Below are 24,509 nucleotides of genomic sequence, written 5' to 3'. Positions count from 1 at the left end.
GCAGACATCTCTTTATCTGCTGCGGCTGTGCAGACAGACAGTCATTGTTGGGGAGCCTATGGAGGGAACGGCGTGCAGGAGGCTATCAGCACGCCGGGCCTCGCCAGATTAAGCCGTTTGGGGAGAATCCTGCAGCCTCGACACTTTTTCCCTGAGCTGCCCATTCAGTGGCCTCCAAGAAGGATGAAGAGGAAGGGGTGGAGGCGGGAAGGAGCGGGAAGGGAAGAGTGAAGGGAAGGGGGGGTGGGGGATTACAGCGGGAGAGGATGAAAGGGAAGAGAAGTGGAGAAGAGGATTGGAGCGGAGGAGAGACAGTGGGGCGATGGATAAAAGATGGATTGAGGAAGAAGAGGGGAGATTGATCGGACGGGGAGGAGGGTGAAGGCGGTGGGTGGGGTTGATGTATGATGGGCGGCGTGCGGAGTGGGGAGTGGGAAGAGCGAGGACGAGAGGGGAGGAGTGACAGGCAGAGAGAGAGAGAGAGGGAGGGAGGCGACAAAAGGTGATGAGGAAGGAGAAATACAGAGGGTGAGGAAGAGAGAGAGGAGAGATGGAGGTGTGTGTGTGTGTGTGTGTGTGTGTGTGTGTGTGCAGAGAGCCTGACGAGCCTCATTAAGACATGCCTGCTATCCAGCGGCTCCCTGTAGACACTGACCCCACTGGGAAACCTCTGTCAGTCAGCTCACACACACACCAGCACCGGCAGCATCTGTGTGCGCGTGTGTGTGTGTTTTGTGAGTGTGTGGGTTGGTGGGTGTTTGTATGCTGCTGCTCGGAAAAATAAAGAATGATGTGGATGCAGCAGCAGCGGCAATATATCTGTACTAAATGAGCTGCTGTGAGATTGTGACGACAGATGTGTGTATTTTTTCTTAATTGCTCGAACGTCCATGGCAGTTAGTTAGTAAAATATATGTATATGTGTGTGTGTGTGTGTGTGTGTGTGTGTGTGTGTGGCTGTCAGGCAGAATGTTTTGGTGAGAACAGAACTTGCCGTGTTGGATGAGTAACACGGGGGAAGCACTGAGGAGCTGCCAGCGAGCTCCATGAATTACACTGTCTCTTCTACTAGAGGAGCCAATCTGTCTACACACACACACACACACACACACACACACACAAGTGGCACATATGTTTCTACCATGCTGGGACCAAACCCCTATTACACGGGAACAATGTCACCACTATGTGTGTGTGTGTGTGTGCATCACATGTAAGAGCGAGAGTGGATTTGCAATAGTGGGCTTTATTAATATTATTCTGCAGGGCCACAAAGTCGACACTGAAGGGGCGCAAATTCAGCGAAATTTCAAAGTTTGAACACTAATTTCATATTTTATTAAATTATCTATCATAAGCAAATGCAGTTAGACAGTATTCTATATTAATATGCATTAAATAAAAGCTACTACTGTCGACAGAAATGATGAAATATGGACGTTAAAGGTTAAGTCAGTAGTTTTAAGGAGGTATTTTGACAGAAACAGAATATAAAATAATGTTTTCTTTAGTTTAAAATCACCTGAAAATAGGAATCAGAGTGTTTGTTACTTTACAATAACCGTTTATATCACCGTGTTCTACAGGAGCCTAGAACGGACAAACCAAACCCTAGCTCTAGCATTAGCATTAGCATTTTAGACCACAGATAGCAGCCCCTTTGCGACGGGAACTTCGGAAAAACGCCTATTTTTTTAACATGAAACTCCTTTTATTCAGTGTTTTTACCGGTTTAAATTAACAGGTGCATTTATTTAAGCGAGGAAGACACCTCTGTGGATAATTTGGCTAATTAACTTAGCCATGATAGCTAACGCAGATTGATTAGCATTCGCAGATTGGCCAAATCCCACGCTAAGGAAGTACTGTCCCCTTTTTTTAGCAAAATATTATTCATTTCCACGATTACAGTTACCTTTTCATACACATATTGAAATATTATTTACTTTTATTTTACATTAATGGATGCAAAGCAAGTGGAATAGCTCAGAATATTGGGCTGTATGCTAGCCAATGCACGTAAAGTATGCTAGCTAGCTACTGACAGGAATATAACCTCTCAATCAGTTTTTTGAAATCAGTGTATTGAAAGGGACATTTTGGGGCATACTAACATCACTGCCTTGTAATTCTGAGTATGTGTGTGTGTGTGTGTGTGTGTGTGTGTGTGTGTGTGCCTCTACGCAGCCACATCATTTGTTTGCAGTGTGTCACTCAAATGAATGTTAAGTCAAATCTGTGTGCGCACATTTTCTAGTCACTCCGGATCAAGTCAAACCCAGAGACGTCTTTGTACCCGCTGTGAGAGCCTTTATCTTCATTATCTGGCAAAATGTGCATATGTCTGCATGTCTTAGCTCGTGCGCGCGTGTGTGTGTATGTGTGTGTGTGTGTGCACGCCTGCGATCTCATTTCTATTAGCCGCCTTATCGGGGGAAGTATGGCGTCACGCTCTGGGATAAGCTGCGAGTGTGAGGAGAGGCGCTGATAAATCCCTCCATCATTCCTAGTGTCTCTCGCTCCCCTCCCCTCCTCCGTCGCCTCCCCCCCCCACCTTAATTAAAAAGTGCTATCGCCCAGAGTGAGGGAATGAGAGGGGAGAGTGGGCAGCACTCATCCATTCAGTCAAGAGCAGGGGTTGTCTCTCTGACTGCTTTTAATCTCACCCATTCCACACTAGGCTGGACCCAAGGAGAGGGAGAGGATGAGGAGGAAGGGCGAAGAAAAGACTCTCATTGGCCCTGTGCTTTAACACCTTTATGCTGAGGTAGAATGGCGTCGCTGCAGAGATGTTATAAAAGAATCCTCACTGATACGATTAAATCAAGATGTCAGTTTCAAAACTTTCCATGACCTTTGACATTCATTCGTTCTCATACGTAAATAAAATCTTCAAAAGTGGATGTTACGCCCTTATTTGTGAGCTAACAATGTACAAGTTTCACTCATTACTTGCTTATATTTGTGTTTATACATAGGCGGATTGTGACACAATAGGTCCCTGGGCTTGGAAGCATAAAAGGCCCCCAGGCCCCCCTCGGACATGCTGATGTTTCTCCCAAAAGTACTGAAGGTATCATGATGGTTTCTTTCTCGTGACATCTTTAAAGTGACTCTTTAGGCTATTCCTTCAACTTTCCTTTTGTGTTTTCGGGCTTTTGGGGCTCTGATTTCAGCATGACGACGAAGCTTTTCGTACCAGCATTAGTCTACTGTAAAACTGAAAAATAAGAAACCAAAACCTACATACTTCACCAGCATTTTAGAGTTCCTGGTGTGCCACCCCAAGATTCGGAGGCCCCGTCTGGACTACCCTATAAAAAGTTTCTTTGGGTACCATATATTTGCAACAATCTGTACAAAACAGTTGAATTAAAGAGACGTCCCTTCGCTCAGAGATGTAATAACATGTCCTGATGTTTCAGATTGATTAAACATATATTCTGCAGTCAGGTACCGACTGGAGGAAATAAAAAAATCGACCAACAAACAACAATCAGCCCACACAGACAATGGCTTTTGTTTAACGCTGTTAAATGTGTTTAAGGGGGATTTTTTTCCTTTTAAGAACCAACAAAAGGTACATCAAAGGCAGATAATATCCCCAAATCCTCTTTTCCTCTCTCCCTGCCTCCTTTTTCTTTCTCTCCCTCTCCCCTCCCTCCCTAACAGGATAAGTGCCCCATGCTAATCAGCTAAATGCACAGAGCTGGCCATCGTGATCAATGGTTCAATGGATCAATCGGGTAAACAGATGGTTGCCGGTGCCTGCAGGGGAGGTAATGGCATGGGTCCTAAACTCTACCTGACTACAGTATCATGTCTCTGTCTCCCCCGGTGCACTCTTTTGTCTCTGTGCGGCGGCAAACCTGCACAGCCGAAGCACTTTTCACAAAAGATTCCCCCCCGTCTGAAGAGTGGAGATGGCTGAGCCTACATCAGCAAGGGAGAGCTGTGAAGAATCGAGCTTTGCTGTGAGAGTCTTGGTGATTTGTTGCCACCCTCCACCCCCCCACCCTTGCAGGATGTTACCTTTCAGTGGAACTGACTGCTTAAAAAACCATTTCTGGGAGAGCTGCGGCGATTACAAAAGCAGTTTGTGTAAATTCACACCCTTTCTTCGTGTCCCCTTTCCTCTTTAACCCCGCCTGTGAATTACGGTAGATTTAAAACGCTTTGCCTCTTGACAATGCTAACCCCCCTCCAGCTCCCATCTAAACCCGTCCCTGAGCACCCGTTAAGACCCCCCTGCGTGGCTAATGCGGCGCACTGAAAGACCCAGCTCTGTTTTATTTATGGGGGTCTTGTTTTTAATTTCACCCCAAGTGCGGCGGGCTCTTCCAGGGGCTTTGCGCGAGCCTGCGACTCTCATACCTGACTGGTATTGAACGGGCCGCTTGGTTTGTCTTCGGCTATGAATGCTAATAGGTGACCTTGTTTTCGCAGCTGATACCTCGGAGGCTGGGGCAGATTAAAACACAGAGAAATGCAAAGAATTGAAGGGCGGGCTGGGAGAGGAGAGGAGAAGAAAACAAATAGAGAAGCGTAAAAGAGACCGACAAAGAAGATAAAACGAGAAGCTAGGAGCCAACATTTGGAAATGATTAAATAAGTAGAAATAACTCTGGGAGAAGTCGATACCATAGGTGGAGAGGATGCACAGCCGCCCACTCAATAAACATGCAAATGAGCTGCTTAATGGCCTGAATATTAATGCTTGTGGTAAGGAGTAATTGATGTACATGTCACTGAGTCAAACTACTGCGATTACAGTAACTGAGCTGGAAGTCTTGCAGCAAATACGTCCTCAGACCTTTTCTAGTCCACGTCGCCACCAACAGAGAACAGCAGGCCACAACTGCAAACGTCCAAGCGCCACACATCTTTCACGGATCATTTCTCTTTCAGACCATGTAAGACTTTTTTTTTTACATCCACAGGCTTCTGGCACAGACGCCTCGGGCGTGCGGCATTTTGTTCCACAACATTATAGTTTAAGGGAAATCTCTTTGCTACTGGAAATGTACCAAGTTGCTAAAAACCAGATGGAGTCGATCATCAAAAGCAGGAGCCTTTCAAGCGACTCCAATGTGCTTAACTTTCATGAGAGCATCGCTTTGTAACAGTGTCTGTTTTTCAGATAACTCCTTTTATTTCCACCCTCCCTGCTCGCCGTGTCGCACCAGACGAGTGTCACTTCGTAAACCCTTAACGCGATCTGCTCCCTCTAAGTCCGGTGCCATTTTAACTCTGTGACCCCTGCACGCTTTGATGTTGCCCTCTCCTCTCACGCTGTGTTTGATGCACATGCAGCCCCCCCCCCGGTCTTCCTTCTGTTTCTTCACATTAAGACCTGGTGGATGCCACTGCCTTCCATTCCTTCTCTGCAGTCTCTCCGTCCCCTCACATCTCTCTCTCTGAACCTCCCTGTTTTGTCTCCGATCTGTTCCCCTTCAGTCTCTCTTTCCTCTGGCATCTGTGTGTAATGTGGCTCTTGAGGGGAGCAGAGAGGCAGGGACATGCAGTGTCTTGGCAAGGGAAAGGGAGAGAGAGTGGGACGAGGGAAAGGAAGGGAAGGGAAGGGGGGGTCTAGCTTCTTGCTTGCCTGATGGCTGCCAAGAGGCCCACATCTGTCTCTGATCAAGGGGTACACAGGCAGCCAGTAAACACACACACATACACACACATACACACAGAGAGATTCAGAGGGATGGCTGGGGTGACTGTCCTATTTAAAACAAGTAGCCTAAACAAGAGGAAGAGCCATGTGAAGGGAGCAGAGCCTGAGACAAACCAGCGGGTGGTGTTGTAAAGTCTCAACAGTCATCATGGGATCATGAACAGCTCGTCACCCCGCCTACACCCGATATAAAGACACTGCAGCACTCAGGCCTATACATCTTATCCACAATACCCAGTGGATTGTAACAGTAACACATAACTATGTCATCAATTAAATACAGCTGAAACATTATTTACATTTTCCTTTGTGCGCAAAATCCCACCTGGCGACACAAGCGCACATCCACATTAAATATAAAACTGACACTCGCAGTCAAACCAGCGGAAAAGCAAGCAGAATGCTGGAGTAGTGCCTTACAAGGATGAGTGCGCGAGAGGCCATGTGTCATCCCACCAGTGGCGTCACTTCTGTGTATGGTAAGCCCCAACATACAACCCCGCTCCCACCAACACCCCTGCGCATTTCTGGTGACATAATGAAGCAGCAACTACTCGTTATTATTATTTCACCGTGTCACCAGATGGAACTCTGCGCTCCCTGGTGTTAAATCCACATTTAATGAGGCTTCTAAATAAATTTGGCGCTGTTTCGCTGGTAAATCAAACGCGGACTGCTTCGCCGCGGCGCCGTTTCCGTGCGTTACGGAGAGAATTAGCGCTGCTTAAGTGCCTTAAAGCAAGGCTGTGAGTACGCACCAGCTGCAGGGCTGCTATTCTGCGGCTCATCCTGCGCTATAATCTCCCTGCTTATTGTTATTTGATTGCTGAGAGCGCACGGAGGTGACGGCGCGCCGCCGCCGCCTGGAGCCGCCGGCGCTCAGCCACCAGCAGCCTCTGCCTTCACCCTGCGCTGGCAACCCCAAGGAGCACGAGGAGATAATGAAGGAGACTTTGTGGTGGCTGATGAAGATAATGATTATAATAGTGGTGATTACAGTCCTGTTAAGTGGAATTCTATGACAGCGTCGCTTTTACGCACGCTTTCTTGGACACCAGTGAATTTACGAAATAGCAGGTCAGCCTCCGCCTCAAACCTGCTCCCATCCGGATGTGAAATGGCATTTTTAATCAGGCCCGGGTTTGTTTAGCTCACTTGATGAATAATTAAACCGAAGATAAACAACAGGCAACTCGGGATAAACAATGTGTTTGAATTTCCGAAAGCTTCATGCATATAATCAGCTCATTCACAGTCCAGCGGGCTGATGGTAGGATCCATCCAGCTCCCAGTCGAGCTGGGACAGATAACTGTTTCCCAGCTTCTAAATATTTGATGAAAGCATCTGAGTTCTTTAGTTTAGAATGTGTAACAGCTGACTTGGCACAGGGCGGAATTAGTCACTGGGTTCAATTTAGAAAGTCATTTGGTTCCTATGATTATGATGGAACTCACGCATATTAGGCCACTGCATATACTATACATATGTATACATATATGTGGACACTTAGCCAGTGTGGATGTCTCCCATATTTGCCATATTTAAGGGAGAACAATATCCCACAGACACATGGATCTGATTATCACACAATGGCTTTATCATGCCAGGCGCTTATGTGTGTTGAAATAATACAAACCACATGACACGGACCTCTTGGAAATGTTTTTAAAACGGCAAAATAATAGTCAAGGCCCAAGAGTTTAACTTAAACGTGATGTTTTCCACCACATTCATGCTTCTGCGGTTTATTTTTTGTTCCCGTTTGGCGTGTTTTGGTTGAGGCGGACCATGCGCGCGTCAAAATCAAAAGAAGTACCCAAAACTCACCCTCTTCTCCTCTGACTCTCAACGCCAGATGACACATTGCCATTAAAAATCCAATCAACGATGACTCAAAATCCATCTTGGATGATGCAGAAACTCGCGGAGAGCTTTTAAGTTTCTAGTGTCTCCGCCTGGTAGGGTAGAAATTCTGCTGTTCCTCCAAAAAAATCCACACCCGTTGGCAGCAGTCAAAACTAGCCCACTTCAGGAGTAATCCCACTGCGTTTATTATTAAACCATCGGTGGAGGGAACTATGTGCCAACTACATGGCATTGAAGAAATTCAGGTTTCTATTTGCCCTCTGCCTCTATCAGTCCGCGATGCCACTGAATCTCATCCAAAAAATAGTGAACCACCAAACTCCTTGATCAATACTGCGTGCGCTTCGCAGCTGGGAGGCTTCGGGTGGTATGTGCGCTCCAGAGACAGCGGCTCCAGGGTGCGTCAAGTTCCGACTGAGCGCCTCTCAGTCCCCGTATCTCCCCCTCTGCGTCCCCGCGTATTTTGCGCACACGAGGGTCGGCTCTCCTGAAGGGGGGCTCGGTGGTAGCAAGCTAAAGTCCACAGTAAGTGCGCCCTGGCAGCCTCAGTCCGAGTGTCACAAGCTGCTGTTTGACGCGGCGCAAAAGTCACAGAATAATAAATAAGGAGAAGTGCTGCGCCCTTGCTCTCCAAAGAGACCGGTCATGTCGTGCCACCTCCTGCGGCACCCGCTCCTGTCTCTCTCTCTCTGTATGGTAGTGGCTCCGTGCAGCCAGCGCTCCGCTCCGACACCGGCGTGTGTCCTGTGGACGCGTCTGGGAGGTGTGTGTAGAGTGTGTGTGTGAGTGATGGCGCTTTTGAGGCTGAGCAGCTATCGCGTTACAGTCACGGCGCCGCGGCTCCGCCCCCTCCCGTCGGTCGCTGATTATAGGAAGGGAGAGAGAGAGAGAGAGAGAGAGAGAGAGAGAGAGCGCACGTGCACGCGCCCTCACGCTCCCTCTCTAACACACACACACATTCACACACATAGACGCATCCCCCTTCAGAAGACACCACAGATAGAACTCTCCCACAGATAAGGCGCAGATAAGACATATTGTAATGTAAACGCGGGTGCACAACTTCTCCCCAGGCTGCTTCCAAAGGAACAGGGGGAGCCGAGGAAATAAAACCCCAGAAAGAGTGAGGCAGGGAGGAGTGTCTGCCTGGGGAAGGGGTGGCTGCACAGCAAACAAGGCGCAAGGCCGCCTTCCACCGCAGAACACATCAAACGACCAAAGCCAATGTCACAGCCCTCAACTCAATAGAGAGCGAGCCCACCTCAGCCCTGCCCAATCTCTGCCCTGCAATCAACAGGCCTAAATACAGAGCGGGAGGCCGTGTAATGACACAGTAGTGAGCCCAAAATAATCTGCTGAGAAAGGCCTCTCCAGCGTCCAGCCCATGTGCCCTGCCTATGGCTTGTATTACCGTGTAATGTAATGGGCTGGCTGGGGCCTGGCTGTATAATGAGGTACAGTATGTAGCCTCGCTGGCATCTTTATTTGGAACAGCTAGGTGCATTCCTGCAGGTCAGGGCGCATGGGGAGCTTTTTGGGGTGATGTTACACTGTGCGCCTTTTGCATGAACCTTGGTGCACGTTTTGCTTCTTAAAGGGGATTTGTGTTTGTAGATGATGGTAGTAAACAGGAAAGAAAAAGCTCTTCCAGTCATCATCATCTCCCATGACAGCCACGAGCTGTAAACAATGTCAACAAAAGACCCCAATGCCCTTGACAGAAGGTTGTATGACAGGTTTGGGTGTCACTGCCTGACTGTCTGTCTGTCACCTCACTCAACTGTCATCCCCCGCTGCTCCACACCCCCCAGGTTGACTAGATGCCATCAACTTGCAGCTTTCTTACGGCCTGTCAGTCACTTTCTAAGCCCACCTCTAGCCTGAGGGCGCGGCGGCTGTCACGCGTCACTGTGATTGGCTAATCGGAGCCTCTGGGCGGGGGGTCCGCTGGCGTGAACCAGTTTGCCATGTGCCAGGCTGTGGTTGTTTATGCCTGTTGGTTTGTTTCGAGGTTATGGAAAAGGTTAAGGTTATCGATAAGGAAGCATTGATTAAAGCGGCGGCGTGATCTTCGCTTAACCCCCATGATGAACCTTTCGCAGAGATCGAGAGAGATAAAGAGAGAGAGAGAACGCAGCCAGTATAAAACCTTCAAGCAACACTGGGTCACTTCTTGCTCTGCTCTGTTCCCCCCTCCCAGTCCCCAAGGGTCATTTGATACTCCTCTCTCCCATTTGTCAACATCTCTGCCCCCACCATCGGCTCTCAACCCCCAAAATATTGGGTCAACGCATGGCTAATGGAGGGCAACAGTCCACAAGAGAACCTGAGAAAGAGAGAGATACAGAGGGAGTGTCGTGGGTGGAAAATGTTTGTATTGATCCCACAAGGGAATACATATTCTGGAGCCTTCATGTACTGTTGGGTGATACTCTAATGTCTTTTTCTTGATTTTCCATTGATGAAATATGAGTTTCATTCAGGTCTGTCACCCCTTATACAAACTACCATGCTCTTTTTTATCTATATTGAGGAATCTGGAAAGGAGAGGAGCAAAAAAGACCAACTGCCAGAAAAAATGGTGGTACTGTAGAACATTTGAGGGCTAAAAATCTGCTTGAAACACAGCAATGACTTACTAAAAAACATCCATGTTTGAGGGTCAAAAAACTGCGATAACCACAACAATGACTTGCTAAAAAACGCCCATGTTTGAGGGTCAAAAAGCTGCTGGAAACACAGCAATGACTCACTAAAAACATCCATGTTTAAGGGCTAAAACGCTGCGATAACCACAACAATGACTTGCTAAAAAACGCCCATGTTTGAGGGCTAAAAAGCTGCTGGAAACACAGCAATGACTCACTAAAAAACAACTGTTTTTGGTGTTTGTTGGTCTGCGATGGTGGCCAGCTTGGCAGGTGACATCCATCCACCATCCCCTCCACCTCCTGCAAACAGTGTCAGCTCATATTATATATATATTTATTAATGTTGATATGATACGTATGAACCAAGCCAATGCAATGTATCCATGATTTGCAGAACATTTTCCTCTGGTGCCTGGGCTGTCCTGCTCCAAACATACACCATGCCACAGTGTGAGCCCCAGCTTAAAAAAAGCCACAGGACACTGCATGTCTCAGTGTCACAGGCTGTTTAAGTACCACAGCAGTGAAATCAAACACCCAACCTGCAGCTGCAATATGTGAACCCCCTTTTTCCTAATGTATTTTACCCCAGGTCTTATCATCTGTATTCCCTCTGTCATCCCTCTGCCCCAAAATACAGCCGACAAATGGCTGCCATACAGTCCAACTCCTCACCTCGGCACACCTGCGCTGTGTTCACTCATGGGTGGTAGAGGGGAACACAACAGGGTCTTTCTCCCCCGTTCTGTGTGTGTGTGTGTGTGTGTCAGAGAGGGAAAGAGAGAGAGAGAGAGGGGGGGAGAGACAGATACCAACCGCTACCTCTCTTATCACAACCTGCCCCAGAGACTGACAGCATGACTGATAACTCTCCCTCTCACCCAGCCTCTGTCACACACAGACACACACACACCTCTCTACCTCTTTCACTCAACACCTCTCCTCCCCCCTCTCTCCCATCGGTGTGTTTCGTCAGTCAGCCGGCTGTAGGTTCAAGGAGGAAACTGTGTGAAAGTCTAGTAGTCTTTTAGAGAGGCTGAGTGATCCCAGTCGAGGCCTTCAGCTCTCGTCTCTTCATCAGCCACAGACAAAGCTTTAGATCTAACGGCGGGGGAGATAAGCTAGAGATAGCCTCGACTTGACCCTATCAGCATCTCGAGTGTGTGTGAGTGCGTGTGTGTGTGGGAGGGGCCGAGGGCATTGAAGCCCATCAATGGTCAAAGAGGGAGTTTTGTGATACCCTTTGATATTTATTGGAGTGACACCTCAGCGAGCAATATCTGAGCTTTCCATCCATTTTAGGGACGGTAAATGCATGAAGATAACAACGCACACACCACGCCCCCAGATGTGTGTGTTTATGAGGGACCTGTCCCTGTGTTTCCGGCAGCTTTTTAGCCCCCGAACATTGGTGATTTTTAAGGACCTGTCCCTGTGTTTCCAGCAGCTTTTAAGCCCTCAAACATTGGTGATTTTAAGGACCTGTCCCTGTGTTTCCAGCAGCTTTTAAGCCCTCAAACATTGGTGATTTTAAGGACCTGTCCCTGTGTTTCCAGCAGCTTTTTAGCCCTCAAACATTGGTGATTTTTAAGGACCTGTCCCTGTGTTTCCAGCAGCTTTTTAGCCCCGAACATTGGTGATTTTTAAGGACCTGTCCCTGTGTTTCCAGCAGCTTTTAAGCCCTCAAACATTGGTGATTGTTAAGGACCTGTCCCTGTGTTTCCAGCAGCTTTTTAGCCCCCGAACATTGGTGTTTTTTAAGGACCTGTCCCTTTGTTTCCAGCAGCTTTTAAGCCCCCGAACATTGGTGTTTTTTAAGGACCTGTCCCTGTGTTTCCAGCAGCTTTTAAGCCCCCGAACATTGGTGATTTTTAAAGGACCTGTCCCTGTGTTTCCAGCCGCTTTTAAGCCCTCAAACATTGGTGATTTTTAAGGACCTGTCCCTGTGTTTCCAGCAGCTTTTTAGCCCCTGAACACTGGTGATTTTTAAGGACCTGTCCCTGTGTTTCCAGCAGCTTTTAAGCACCCAAAACATAGGAGTTCTTTAGGGACCCATCGCTGTGTTTCCTGCAGCTTTTTAGCTCTCAAACGTAGGTGTCTTTTAGGGACCTAAGCTGTTGTTTTTTAGCAAGTCATGGCTTTTTTTCTGCAACTTTTTAGCTCTTAATTGTGGGTGGGTTTTAGGGAACGGTCGCTGTCTTTCCTGCGGCTTTTTAGGCCCCAAATGTGGGTGTTTTTTTTAGCAAGCCATTGCTGTGTTTCCAGTAGCTTTTAAAACCTAAAAACATGGGAGTTTCAGGACGGGTCACTGTGTTTCCTGCGGTTTTTTAGCCCTCAAATGTGGGTGATTTTTAGGGACCTGTCACTGAATTTCCTGCAGCTTTTAGCCCTAAATCGTGGGTGTTTTTAAGGGACCTGAGCTGTGTTTCATGTGGCTATTTAGCCCCCATATGCAGGTGTTTTGTGGACCCATGGCTGTTTTTCCAGTTGCTTTTTACTCCCAAAACATTCATAGTTTTTAAGGGACCCATTGCTGTGTTTCCTATGGCTTCTTAGCCCTCAAACTTGGGTGTTTCTTAGGGACCTGTGGCTGTTTTTCGAGTGGCTATTTATCCCCCAGACATGGCTGCTTTTAGTGGCTGTATTTCCTTCAGCTTTATCGCCCTAAAATATGGGTGTTTTTTAGGGACCTAAAGGGGCTAACGGCATTGTGAGGCCATCAACGGTTGAGGAGGGAGTTTTGTGATCCCCTTTGGTATTTATTGGAGCTTTCCAGACATTTTTAGGGATGGTAAATGCATGAGGAAATAACACACATACACATGCATAGGTTGGAGAGAGAGCTTTTCAAAGCCTATGGAAACTCTGTATTAAAATGATGTAGCTGCTGCATCTTTAATCTCCAAAATGTTCTGTTTGTTGTATTTTTTATCTTCACACTTTTTCTTTGCTGCTGCAGTGACCCAATTTCCCCTTGGGATCATTAAAGTTTCATCTGATCTTTATCTTATAAGCACATCTACACACACACACTCGCTCTTGTCTGCCCTGTGATATTTTCAAATTCCCCAACACCAATTCCTACAGTGAGAAAGGATCTCCATCTTTGGCTCTGGAGGCACAAATCTCTCACATCTTGTGCTATTTCCAGACTCACTGCCACCGTAGAATTCCTGATGGGCCACCCAGGCAATGGGCATGCCCTGGCCAGGGTAATAATCACACATACGCACACTTCAAACCTACTGCGCTGCATACACTAATCTGGCTTCTACTGTGCTGGTTGGTTGGAATGTATGGGAACATCTGGTGTCTGGCTGCTGTCTCTCCGCTCCTCCTCCTCCTCCTCCCCACTCTGAGCACTTCTGTATGTGCTACCTTCAATACCAAAAACAGCTCAATCATCAAAACACTTTCAGCTGCAGTTAGAAACAGCACGCAGAGCAGACAGAGAGCAAACCTCAAAGCAGAGCGGTGCACAAATGCAGTGTTTTAAGCAGAAACACGAGATTTCACGACCTCGCTCTGCAGGTTTGTGTCCGTCAGTGTTGTTGTGAGCTCTAACATACGTACTCTGACATTTTGTGGTTGCTACGATTAGTTTGTCCGGCAACAGACATGACAGAACACTGTCTGGAGTCATACCCAGTGACTACTGGATGATTCATTTGCAGTACACAGCTGAGCCTAATGGGGGCAGGCAACTGCATCAAGCCAAGGTGGTGAGGAAACCAGACTCCAGGCAATCTTTAGGAACATGGTGTAAATATTAACAAAGTGGATGTTAGATTATGCATACATTAAAACGATTAAGATATTAAGATCAACATGCACTTATGACAGCTATCGAGACAGATCTAATTTGCTTAATCGTGGCATATCCAGAGCATCTTAGAGTGCGCTTAAAATCAGGCGGAATTTATTAATCTCTCAGTAAATAAGTCACAGTGGATGATCAGCATGTGCCAAATGCCCTATTTTGATGAATGGTAATTTATTAACCTGCTTAATAAGTTGCTGTTTTTGGATTCGAGCTGCTCGTTTCACATGCAAGATGGCTGCGCTACTGTGTGTCTACCCCATAGCTGTTGTCAGCCTGGTTCAAAAATGCTGTTTGCTCACTTTAATTGCAAGATGCCTGCTCTATTCCCCGGCCACCTCTTGTTTATGATACAGCATCATTATCCTCTGTATGTTGCGGAGGAGAAGAGAGAATGCATCTCCTCTCCCTTTGCAGCTCCACCAGGATCTATTTTACTTCTGCTCCGTCTCTTTCATCTCTTTCCACTGGCCTGCTGTGTGTCTTTATAGTCACATCAAAGTGACCTTCGCCACCCTGATCCCTCCAAAACCCCCACCCCTCCTTTTAGTCTGGAGACCAGAGAGAGAGAGAGAGAGAGAGAGAATGGGGGGCTTACTACACATATTTTTCAGACAGCAATACAATACCTGACACGTTGAGTACTTTTTAGTGAACAATGGAAATACAAATGCATAAAAACTTCACTGCAGCTAATCTTTTTATGCCTTATCTCTGCCGCTTGACATAAAACTGTTGTTGAGATCAGGAAAAGAGAAATCCACTTCAGCGTGCATTTATGCATATAAATATACGAGTGTAGCTCTTTTTGTGCGCCCTTCCCTTTGTGTACGGTACGGTGTGTACAAGTGCCGTGCCCCCGCCCTCACGCGGTGTTTGTAGGTTCCAACCCCACTCCATCACGGCTGGAATGAGTGCTGCATTAGGAGGCAATAATAAAAAGACAAGAGGCCATTCTCCACGGCTTGTTTACTCTGCAGGGCCTTTATCGCTCGGCCTCTGAAGGAAAGATCAGCGCTTGACAAACCAGGGAGAGAAAACACTGGAGGACAAGTGCATGCTAATGAGAGAGGGAGAGGGAGAGAGTTTTTTGTTGGGGGGGGAGATAAAAGTGTTGCACAGCTAGGAGCTACAGTTTTGTCTGCTGCTACCAGAGGAAGAAGAATCGTGTCTTTATCGTATGAAGTCAGGCTCTTAAACATTACGTATTCATGCTGTAACTGTGACTAAAGACATACTGTAATATTACATCATCCATGGGTAATAAAAGAAATATACCTATTTATACTCTGCATAGACTGAATGTATTTATCTTAAAGGATTAAACTGGGGTTACTTGTATTTTCTTCATTGTCAGCAAACAAAAAGGCCAAAATCAGGAATGCATTAAAGGATAAATTCAGCTTTTTTCACCCTGGACCCTAGTTCCCAGTATAAATTGCTCAAAGAGACTGATGTGATCAACAGTTTTTGAAATTGGTCCAGTATTGAGGGAGCAGGCAGCGTCTGGCTGCAGTGCAATGGGCGGTAATGCAAGCAGATGGGGCAATTGAACACCGTCACTGTATATCCATTAAAAGTGGTTATTTTCACCACAGAGCACGTCAGATTGTTATTATAAGTGTCTGAAGTGTCTCTTTACCTTTCACTTGATCTGGTCTGTTTGTTAATACCTCGTAAAGCAGAAGTCTCCCTCTGAAATATCACTAAATATCACGAGATCTCACTTGTTGCAGTCAGACAACAGTGGAACATGAGTAAGATTTGGAGAGAGTATAATAACTGGATTCGTTTGGCTCTCACTCCCTCTTAACTTTGGCTCTTTGTTTACTTTCCTCACTTCTGTTTCTCTTCTCGTGCGCTCAGCTGAACTGCCAATCAGAGCATTTTCATTCACCGAAAGGCTCCAACGGGTTCAACACACATTCAACAGGCTGAATCAGTCAAAAAACAGGCAACAATGGCCGACAAGAGCCAACTAGTGCCATCAGTGCAGGACACACCGCAAAAACTACGTTGACAGACGCTCATCGGCGGCCCAAGATTGACCAACCACCAACTGTTGGCTTGGTGTGTCAAGGGGTCCGTCCCAAGTCTCTTAAATTACTGCTAGTTATCTTACCTAGCCGACTTTGCTAGCTGTTTAGCCCCTCCCACCTAGGAAAAAATGTGAGGAGCTAGCGCTAGGAGCGATTGTCAGTTTAAGAGACATGAGACGTCCTTTCCACTGAAGCGTCACGTGAAGCAACGTCCATTCCTGATGACGGCGGCACCGCTGGATCTGCTACGTAAAGCAGCCAGCGTCTGGCGTTACTATGGGTACATCCCAAGTCTCATTATATTCGCTGACCAAAACAGTAGCCCCCACCCCCCGCCGTCATGACTCTGGTCACACACTTCTGCATGTAGCAGCCGCACATCACCGACAGTCCGATGAACAACGCAACGGGTTGTGACTGAAATAAACCTAATTGCAACATAACAATCTTGCATGAAATATCATTACTCTTTGAAGTAGGTACGTGAATTACAGCGATTCATTGCAAAGAATGCATGTAACGGGTACTTACTCTTGAACTGTTTCTCCACCATCTCGTTCAAATGAGCCAGATGTAGAGGGCGGGTATTTATACGTCATGGCGTTCAGCTGAAAAACTCTTCCGGATAGGAAACTCTCGACCATCGTAGCTCGTAGCTGCTTAAAGCTTGCTGCTAGCTCCTAGCGCTAGCTCCTCGCTGCACAAATAAGAGACTTGGGACGGCTTAGAAGATGGCGGACCTCGAACGACTTCCGGTACAAGCGAGGAGCTAGCAGTAACACTATAAAAATAAGAGACTTGGGATGGACCCCATGTCTCTGGTCTCTCCTTTTCAGTGCTTTTTCACTTCCCTGCCGTCTGTGGGGGTGCCAAACCCATTGACTCCTACCGAAGGTGTTAATTTGTCTTGTCAAAACACGTCACTTTCATCACATACTTACTTTCATTAAAAAAATAAAACACTGTAATCATAATAAGGAAACGTCTATGGGCGTTCGGTTTAGGATTAGGCAGGGTCCTTATTCAGGATCCTTGTGGCCTGTGGGTAGAAGCTCTTCCTGAGCCTCTGCATGTGGGACTGACTCAAAATAAACTACAGTGTCTGTGTTAATTTTTGAAAGAACATGTCACCCGGCGCAACAGTGTGACAGTGTGTCATTTTTGGAGCTCTATGGCACAGAAGAATAAGATATATCAGGCTTTAGCAACGCAGGCAATGCTAGTTGGGTCGATTTGTTGTTGGTTTAAGTCTTTTCACGACATCTGTCACAAATGGTGAAACAGAGTGGGACGGGAAGAGGAGGAAAGAGAGAAATTTGTACGTGTTTCTGAGGAATAATCATGCCACTGAGTCATTCATTTAAATAGAGGGAGAGAGCGAGAGGAACGAGGAGACAGATGGGCCGAGGAAGTTTGAGATGTAACGAGGAGATTTGCCGTGCATCTGCTGTGGGAGGAAGAGGATGAGCGAAGGGCACACAAAAGAGGAAAAGTCACATTAACAGAAAGAGGCAGAGAGAGCAGCAGACGAGGGCACTTAGGATAAGATGGCAGACAATTTAAAAAAGCAGGGATCTTTGAGAAAGGCGGCTCCCTTAATGTGGTTTAACCCTGGTGCATTCACATTACCATGGTAATCTTATCAATATTGTGTGTGTTTGTGTGCGTGTTGGAGACAGCTAAGCACTCGGCCCCATTAGCAAAACCTAATTGACTTACAGCCTTCTGACCACAAAGGTAACATCTGTGTCAGTCATGTAAGTGAATGCCCCGCGTCACCTCGCACACACAAAGACACACAAGGGTTTAAATGACATTTGCTTCATTGTGCATCCCTTTGTCACTGATTGACCTTGATATGCACCAGTGGATGCAATATGGACCGTATCTTTGTCTCCTTGAGATGAGATGGAGTAGGAAATGGGGCCAAAAGAGAGACACAGAGACACACTGGTATTTAACCCCTTTAAACAGACAGTTTCACACTTAACTAGTCCACCTCCAGCTGGTTAGGAATGCAGCAGCTATGACTCTTACTGGTTTTGATAGCAGACATCACATCACCCCAATCCTGGCCTCCCTCTATTGGCTTCCTATTCCTTCTAGAATTTAAGATTTTATGGATCACTTTTTAAAGCACATCTGGCTCCGGCCCCAAGCTACATAGCAAAACGTTGACCCCAAGTGAACCAGCTCACAGCCTTAGATCCTCAGGTGGGGCCCTTCTATCGTTCCAAAGTTGAAGCTTAAATCTAAAGGTGAACGTGCTTCGCCATCAGGGCCCCTCAGCTTTGGAGCGACCTGCCTGAGGAGATAAGGCTCGCAGAATCAGTGACTTCATTTAAATCACTTCTTAGAGGGAAAGTTCACCTTAAAATCAAAAATACATATTTTTCCTCTTACCTGTAGGGCTATTTTATTAATCTAGATTGTTTTATGTCGCAGAGTGTTGGAGATATTGGCCATAGAGATGTCTGCCTTCTCTTCAATATAATGGAAAAAGCAAAAACCACATTTGAAATGCTCAGTAGTAATGTCTCTTCCCAGAAATCATGACCTGGTTACTTCAGATAATCCACAGACCTTGTGGTGAGCAGTTTCATGTTGGAACTATTTTGTTTCAACCAAAATACACCAAAAAAACCAAACAGATCACCACACAGAAGGAAGAGTGCATCTACTCATGGACGAGAGGCTTGTGCTCGTGACAGAGACAGATGCAAACATTAATGGCGTGTTCTTCAGCTGAGCTGTAACCTTAGCTAGCTCAGTGCTGCTAGGTGAGCTAGCAGTAGATGCTTGCTGCCTTCACAATTTTGTGGGATATACACAAATTACTGGCTCACAATTATGTGGGTTATATGCATTACTTTTCATATGTATACATATGGACAGTCTGGGCCTTTGCTTATACTTTGTCCGTCAAAGCATTTTGTAAACTCGTTTCTAGGTGCTGTATAAATAAAGTGAGTATTCTAAGTTTTTGTTGATTAGCTTTCAGGTTGGAAAAATAATTCTGTTCCACACTGTCATACAGTACCATATTTATATTGTGTATCAGCTTGTTCCAGCTCAGTTAACGTTTACTGAAACAGTCAAACTCAAAGGAGAACATTTCACAGTTCCTCTCAAATTCATCTTCATTCATCGGACATATTTGATCATTTGGAAACTTCAGGATCTGTGGTAGAGCACATTTTGTGCTTTGATATATTGTGCTGGAAAAGTTAGAAAAATACCCAAGGTGCACTGCAGTATTCAAATCCAGACCTTTTCAGATGGCTTCCTTCCAAGAATCTAGCAGCAGATTAATCAATCTTGGCACGTGACATGTATATACATGCTCTGCCAAACAGTCCAATGAAGAGTAAAAGAAACTAAAAAGCGAGATACTGCAATGGAATCTGCACTTTCTGATTATAAACTGTTGTCAGTATGATAAATGCAATGTTATTCCAATGTAAATTTGCTTCGGTTACTATACTAGTAAGATTTTTCAGACATTTTCACTGAAATACAGTCAATAATCAGGTAAGAACAGGGTGATATTGATGGTGCTGTGACTCCTACCCAAAAGATGTATCTAGGTTTGAGTATATAGGATATATATGCAGCAACCTCCAGGGCTGAAAAACGAAAACAACATGAAATGCCAAATACTGCAGTTCCTGGAATGACCACTTGAGGCGGGCTCCAAGAGCGAGTCAATCCCCAAAGACCCCCATGTTAAAATGCCAAACTTTACGACAGAAATAAACATGTTTGAAGCCTGGTACAGAAACAGCTTGGTCTCTACAGCTTATTTCCCCGTTTGTGACAACTGTACAGGGGTAAACTTTTGAATAACTCACTCAAGGCTTGAAGTTATGCATGATGAAGGGCGTAGCTGCTTTGAGTGACAGGTGGGTGCCGTCCATTGAGAGGGGACCACCACAGTGACAACTTTGGTTAGTCAATGTAACCATGGTGTGACCCCAGAGTCACAGAGTATATAGGCGTAGGGTGTTTTCAGTTCATGAAAAGCACATTTTAACATTTTGGTCACCAAACTCGTCCAACTATGGTCACCTTTGGCTCCAAAAATCCAAGATGTAGAGAGATGAGCAGGTCTGATTGAGCTCTACAAAGACTAAACAGCACATTATAAATATTTTTTGTTGTTTAAATATGGCTATTTTTCTATTTGTCTTTAAGAATGTTTCATGTTTATGTGATATTAAGCCTACGTTTGTTATATTATATGTAAAACCTCACTTACTCCTGGCAGGTAAGTTCGTTTTTAGGGGTCAAAGAGATACACAGCTTGAATTCAACCAGTGCAACACCCCAGCAGGAGCGGGTATAACCTGTGTAACTGCAGCAACAGAAAGTTTGCTGATCCAGTGGTGAGTCTACCGCTACGTTTTTATAAAGTTTGGGGACTTGCAAGACACACATTAGAACAAGACTAATTAAAATCATAGATCGCAGTTCACAATTCAAAAATTAATCTCAACTCAGTAGCAAGAAAACTAACCAGTTTGGAAGACGCCAGGCTTTCTATCTAAATCATGTAAGTCTCCAAGAACAAGCTGTGTAACCCTCATGACATCATCAAGGGTTATTTTGTTAGATTTCAGAAAGCCACAGAGGCCACTACACAACTGTTTTCCCAAGCACAGCAGTGCTCCTCATGAGGAAATTGATGTAAATTTGGTGGAGTGCTCCCTTAATTTCAATGCATACGGAATGAGAGACTCAAACCAGCCGGCAGACGGACAGACAAACAGACAGACAGACAGGAAGAGAAAAGCACTAGGCCGACAGGTGAACAAGACAAGCCCAAGGATCCATCATTATTTAGCCATGGATATAGAATATCAAATGGAGGACAGGAGACGCCTCCATATCAGCCTGCTATTATTGAAAATGACTAATATATTCTGAAGAGAGAAAGACAGAGAGAGAAAGAGAGATGGATGAGATATGGAATCCAATGGAGACTGACACTCAATCTTTCTGAATAGTAATCCAATAACGTCTCCTGAGTTTCCTTATGGCTAATCAATTGTGCCGCAGCGCAGAAACAAATCACCATATCGCCGAGTCAATAACCGTCAGTCATGGAAATACCTTGCCTCAACTGTCAGTGTTTATCAAGCTCGGCCGAGTCTTGCTGCAATGGCGGAGAGAGAGGGGTGACAGGGGTATGTTTGGTATGCAGCTATCTAAAGGTGGCCCATGCTGGTTGTAATTTAGGCAGCGATAAGAGAGAGATTGCGAGGTGTTATCAAACACGCCCTGACCTCAGGTGAAGCCTAGCCTGACCAAAGATGGATGATGATGTATGGCTGACAGGGCAAACACAACAAACAAGTTTATCAGGGCAGGGGAAGAGGTCATTCCACACCTTCAGAACAAACATGAGTAATATCCTTCAATGTTGGATCTGTTATAAAGATTTATTTTCTTTGTCTGGTCCCAGGACAGTATATCTCCCCCCAGTTTGTCCCGGAGAGTAAGCAGCTTCAATTTGAGCCTCAAAACCCTGTTAGCATTGTTAACTATGTTAGCATTACTAGCTATAATAACACTGCTAGCCTCCTGATACCTGAGCTTTTGTTTGGTATGCATTTTTAATTTCTCCTGGCTGTTTGGGATCAGTAGGACCTGATGAGTATAAAAAAAATAATAAACTCAGCATCATCTTTGGGCAGTGAGTCATTTTGGAAATAACTGATGTCCTCATATGGGGACAATGGGTTTCTTTTTTTATAGTCACAAAAAGCAAAAAGCCTTGTGATTTGTTCGTTTCGTAACTTGTAAATTATCCATGCTTCTTCCAAGCTGGGAATGTCTTTGTCTGTGGTAAGGAAGGGTTTGTCACACCTGGCCTGTGTGAAATACTGTGATGATACAATAATATCGTCCCTATGTCCTCAAACGATACGATAATAAAGTCCAAATTTCCTCAAACAAGTACTCAATTAACAGTGTCTTAGCTTGCTACCATTTCTGAATCTGGTCAAATGTGTACGCCATATCAAACTGCAAATGTTATCAAGCATAAATAAAAAAGTTTCAACCATAAAATCTGATCAGGTTTTGTACCTTGTCCACTTTTCTGTTGGGATCGGCTGTAGACTGACTTGGCAGATATAGCCGGCAATTTTGGACTGGTGTAGTGTGCTTTTGTGACCACTAGGTGGCAAAAAAGTGTCCATGAACAAGGACAACAAGTCTACGTTTAGCAAAATGAAGCACATGGTGCATTAAACTCAAAATGTAATGTCCTTATATGAGGACACAGGGTCACAGGAGGTTTTTAACAGCACTAAAAACAATGTAAAGGGGGTTTGCGGGTCAAAATTGAGCGACTTAAGGTGCTGACACACCAAACTGACATCAAAGAACTAGCGGTGACGAAAGCCAACTGTTGTGTCGTCTACGTCGCCTCACGTCGCCCTGTGTCAGTTGCATTTGAACACACTACAAAGACTACATCCAACGGCCAAGTAGCACGTATGTTCTGCGCCTGCGTGAGAGGAAATAACGCAAAAAAGGAAACCGGAAGTCCGAGGAATGCATGAGAAACAAAGTAGCGGAGTGAGAGTGGTACATCCTGTCAGCTGAGGGGTTTCCTATCTGTGCAGCCGAGCACTGCAGCACCTCCACGGACTATTACATCCAGACGGTTGCGGCGTTGAAGCAGCTGCCCGACAAACCCGCTGCTTCATCCCACTTTAACCTGAATAACAAACCAGGGCTCGGTGCTCCGGTTGGATCCAAACGGGGAGCCAGGGCTAGCTCAGAGGCTAGCGGAGGCTAACTGGCTGTGCTTCCCTCCAGTCATGCTGCGGCTAACGCTCCGCTAGCCGCTCCCAGCTAGCTCCGGTTTGTTATTCAGGTTAAAGTGTGAAGAAGCAGCAAGTGTGTCAGGCAGCTGAGTTAAGTGAAGTCTGAGGAGGAAGCACCGGTTAGCCCCGGTTTCACTACAGGCAGATTCACTCGCTACAGGGGCAAGGAAATAAAATCTGAGCAGCCAATCAGAGTGATCTCTCTCACCGACAAGCTCCGCCGCCGATTCAACATGCTCAATCGGCCGAAAAGCTGCCGTCGCCGAAGTGCTGACGGTGCGGGACACACCGCAAAAACTAGGGCGACAGACACTCACCGACGGCCCGACTTTGACCGACGGCCAACCGTTGGCTTGGTGTGTCAGGACCTTTACACACCAGGGCGACCCAAGGGAGACTGGAGGGTTTGGTTGGGACGGCGTTACCAACAGTAATCACCATATGAGCAACCTTGCCAGCTAATTAGCTCCCAGCACCCAGAATTAACCTTTAGACTAACATAACATTCTAATTGGTCAAAAAAAATTCTCTGCACTCAACCAATGAATGGTTAACCATTGACATCCCTGTTTCTATCTGAACTGGTTGAGAGCTAGTTCTGCAGCTTCATCTTCACTGGGATTAGGATACATTGAAAACAGGAAGCTGCAACTCTTAATCAACCAAATCTAATGTTTCATAAATTCATAGTTAGAGGTACAGTTTCACTTCAGTTTTACTCTTTTAATAAAATGACATTAAAGCATTGCTAATTCACATTTCAGGTCATCAGCAAGGCTCTGCTAACTCGCCATGCTGTCACTGCAGCAGGTCCTCCTATGCTATCAACAACAAGGTGCTAAAAGACACGGTTGCCGTCTCTGTATTTAAATTGCACTGTCACTAATTAGCAAACAGCGGGGTGAATTAAGTCACAGCAATAAACAGAATATTTGCCAAAAAACAAGCCAGTTAGATTAATTAATCTTCTTACCTTCACAGTCGTGCTTGGAGACAGCATCTGGGCGTAGAACAAGAAATATCTGGATCTGAGGGCCTCAAAACGTCTTGCGTCATGCTTGGTGCTGCAGTTGCTTTGGCTCTCGAGGTCTGAGGGAGACAGAATTTCAGACTCTAAGTTTTGAGAAGTGTTTAACAGGAAATGGTCTGTCTAATCAGCAGCTCAATTAAATACACGTGTTTGTGCAACCCATGTGCCAACTGTATCTTCCCAATTTACCACCCACTCCAGGATTAAAGCCGTAACACCAACTCTGCGGAGTGTAACATCAGGAAATACCCTCATATCTCTTCATAATGTGACGCTGACAGACTGGATTGGAAGAAGCTCCAGCCAAACCTGACCTGATGCTTCGGACTGAACGCGGCGACTTTGATGTGTTCACTGTGGCTACATGGTTACGGTTTCATACTGTATTAATTACAGCAAGGGGATTCTGTCAAGGGTTTACCACGATGATGATGATGATGAATGATACATGTGACTGCTGTCACTGCCAAACCAGAATTGACTCATGTTTGGCTCTGACCTAGATAAGCTTGTGTATTTTAAATTTCTCTCTGAAGCATTTTACATTAATATATAGCGCAGTGCTGGAAGGCCATTTTTGTTTTTA

At 45.8% G+C, this 24,509-nt stretch overlaps 1 protein-coding gene across 3 annotated transcripts in view; it reads right to left on the bottom strand.

Annotated features, from left to right (window-relative positions):
• nrp2a (neuropilin 2a) overlaps positions 1 to 8,345 on the bottom strand; it is a 77,926-nt gene extending 69,581 nt beyond the window's left edge. The window contains exon 1 of one of the 3 annotated variants that reach the window (XM_050063017.1): positions 7,509 to 8,345. In XM_050063017.1, the coding sequence (XP_049918974.1) occupies positions 7,509 to 7,584 (76 nt within the window). In that variant the 5' untranslated portion in view covers positions 7,585 to 8,345. The remainder of the gene's footprint in view (positions 1 to 7,508) is intronic. The other 2 variants (XM_050063015.1, XM_050063016.1) reach the window with 2 other exon arrangements.
• Positions 8,346 to 24,509: the final 16,164 nt, after the last annotated feature.

This window comes from Epinephelus moara, chromosome 15 (genome assembly GCF_006386435.1).
Source record: "Epinephelus moara isolate mb chromosome 15, YSFRI_EMoa_1.0, whole genome shotgun sequence".
NCBI classification, from domain to species: Eukaryota; Metazoa; Chordata; class Actinopteri; order Perciformes; family Serranidae; genus Epinephelus; species Epinephelus moara.
Note: the sequence above shows the minus strand (reverse complement) of the source record. Positions and strands in the feature narration are given on the sequence as shown.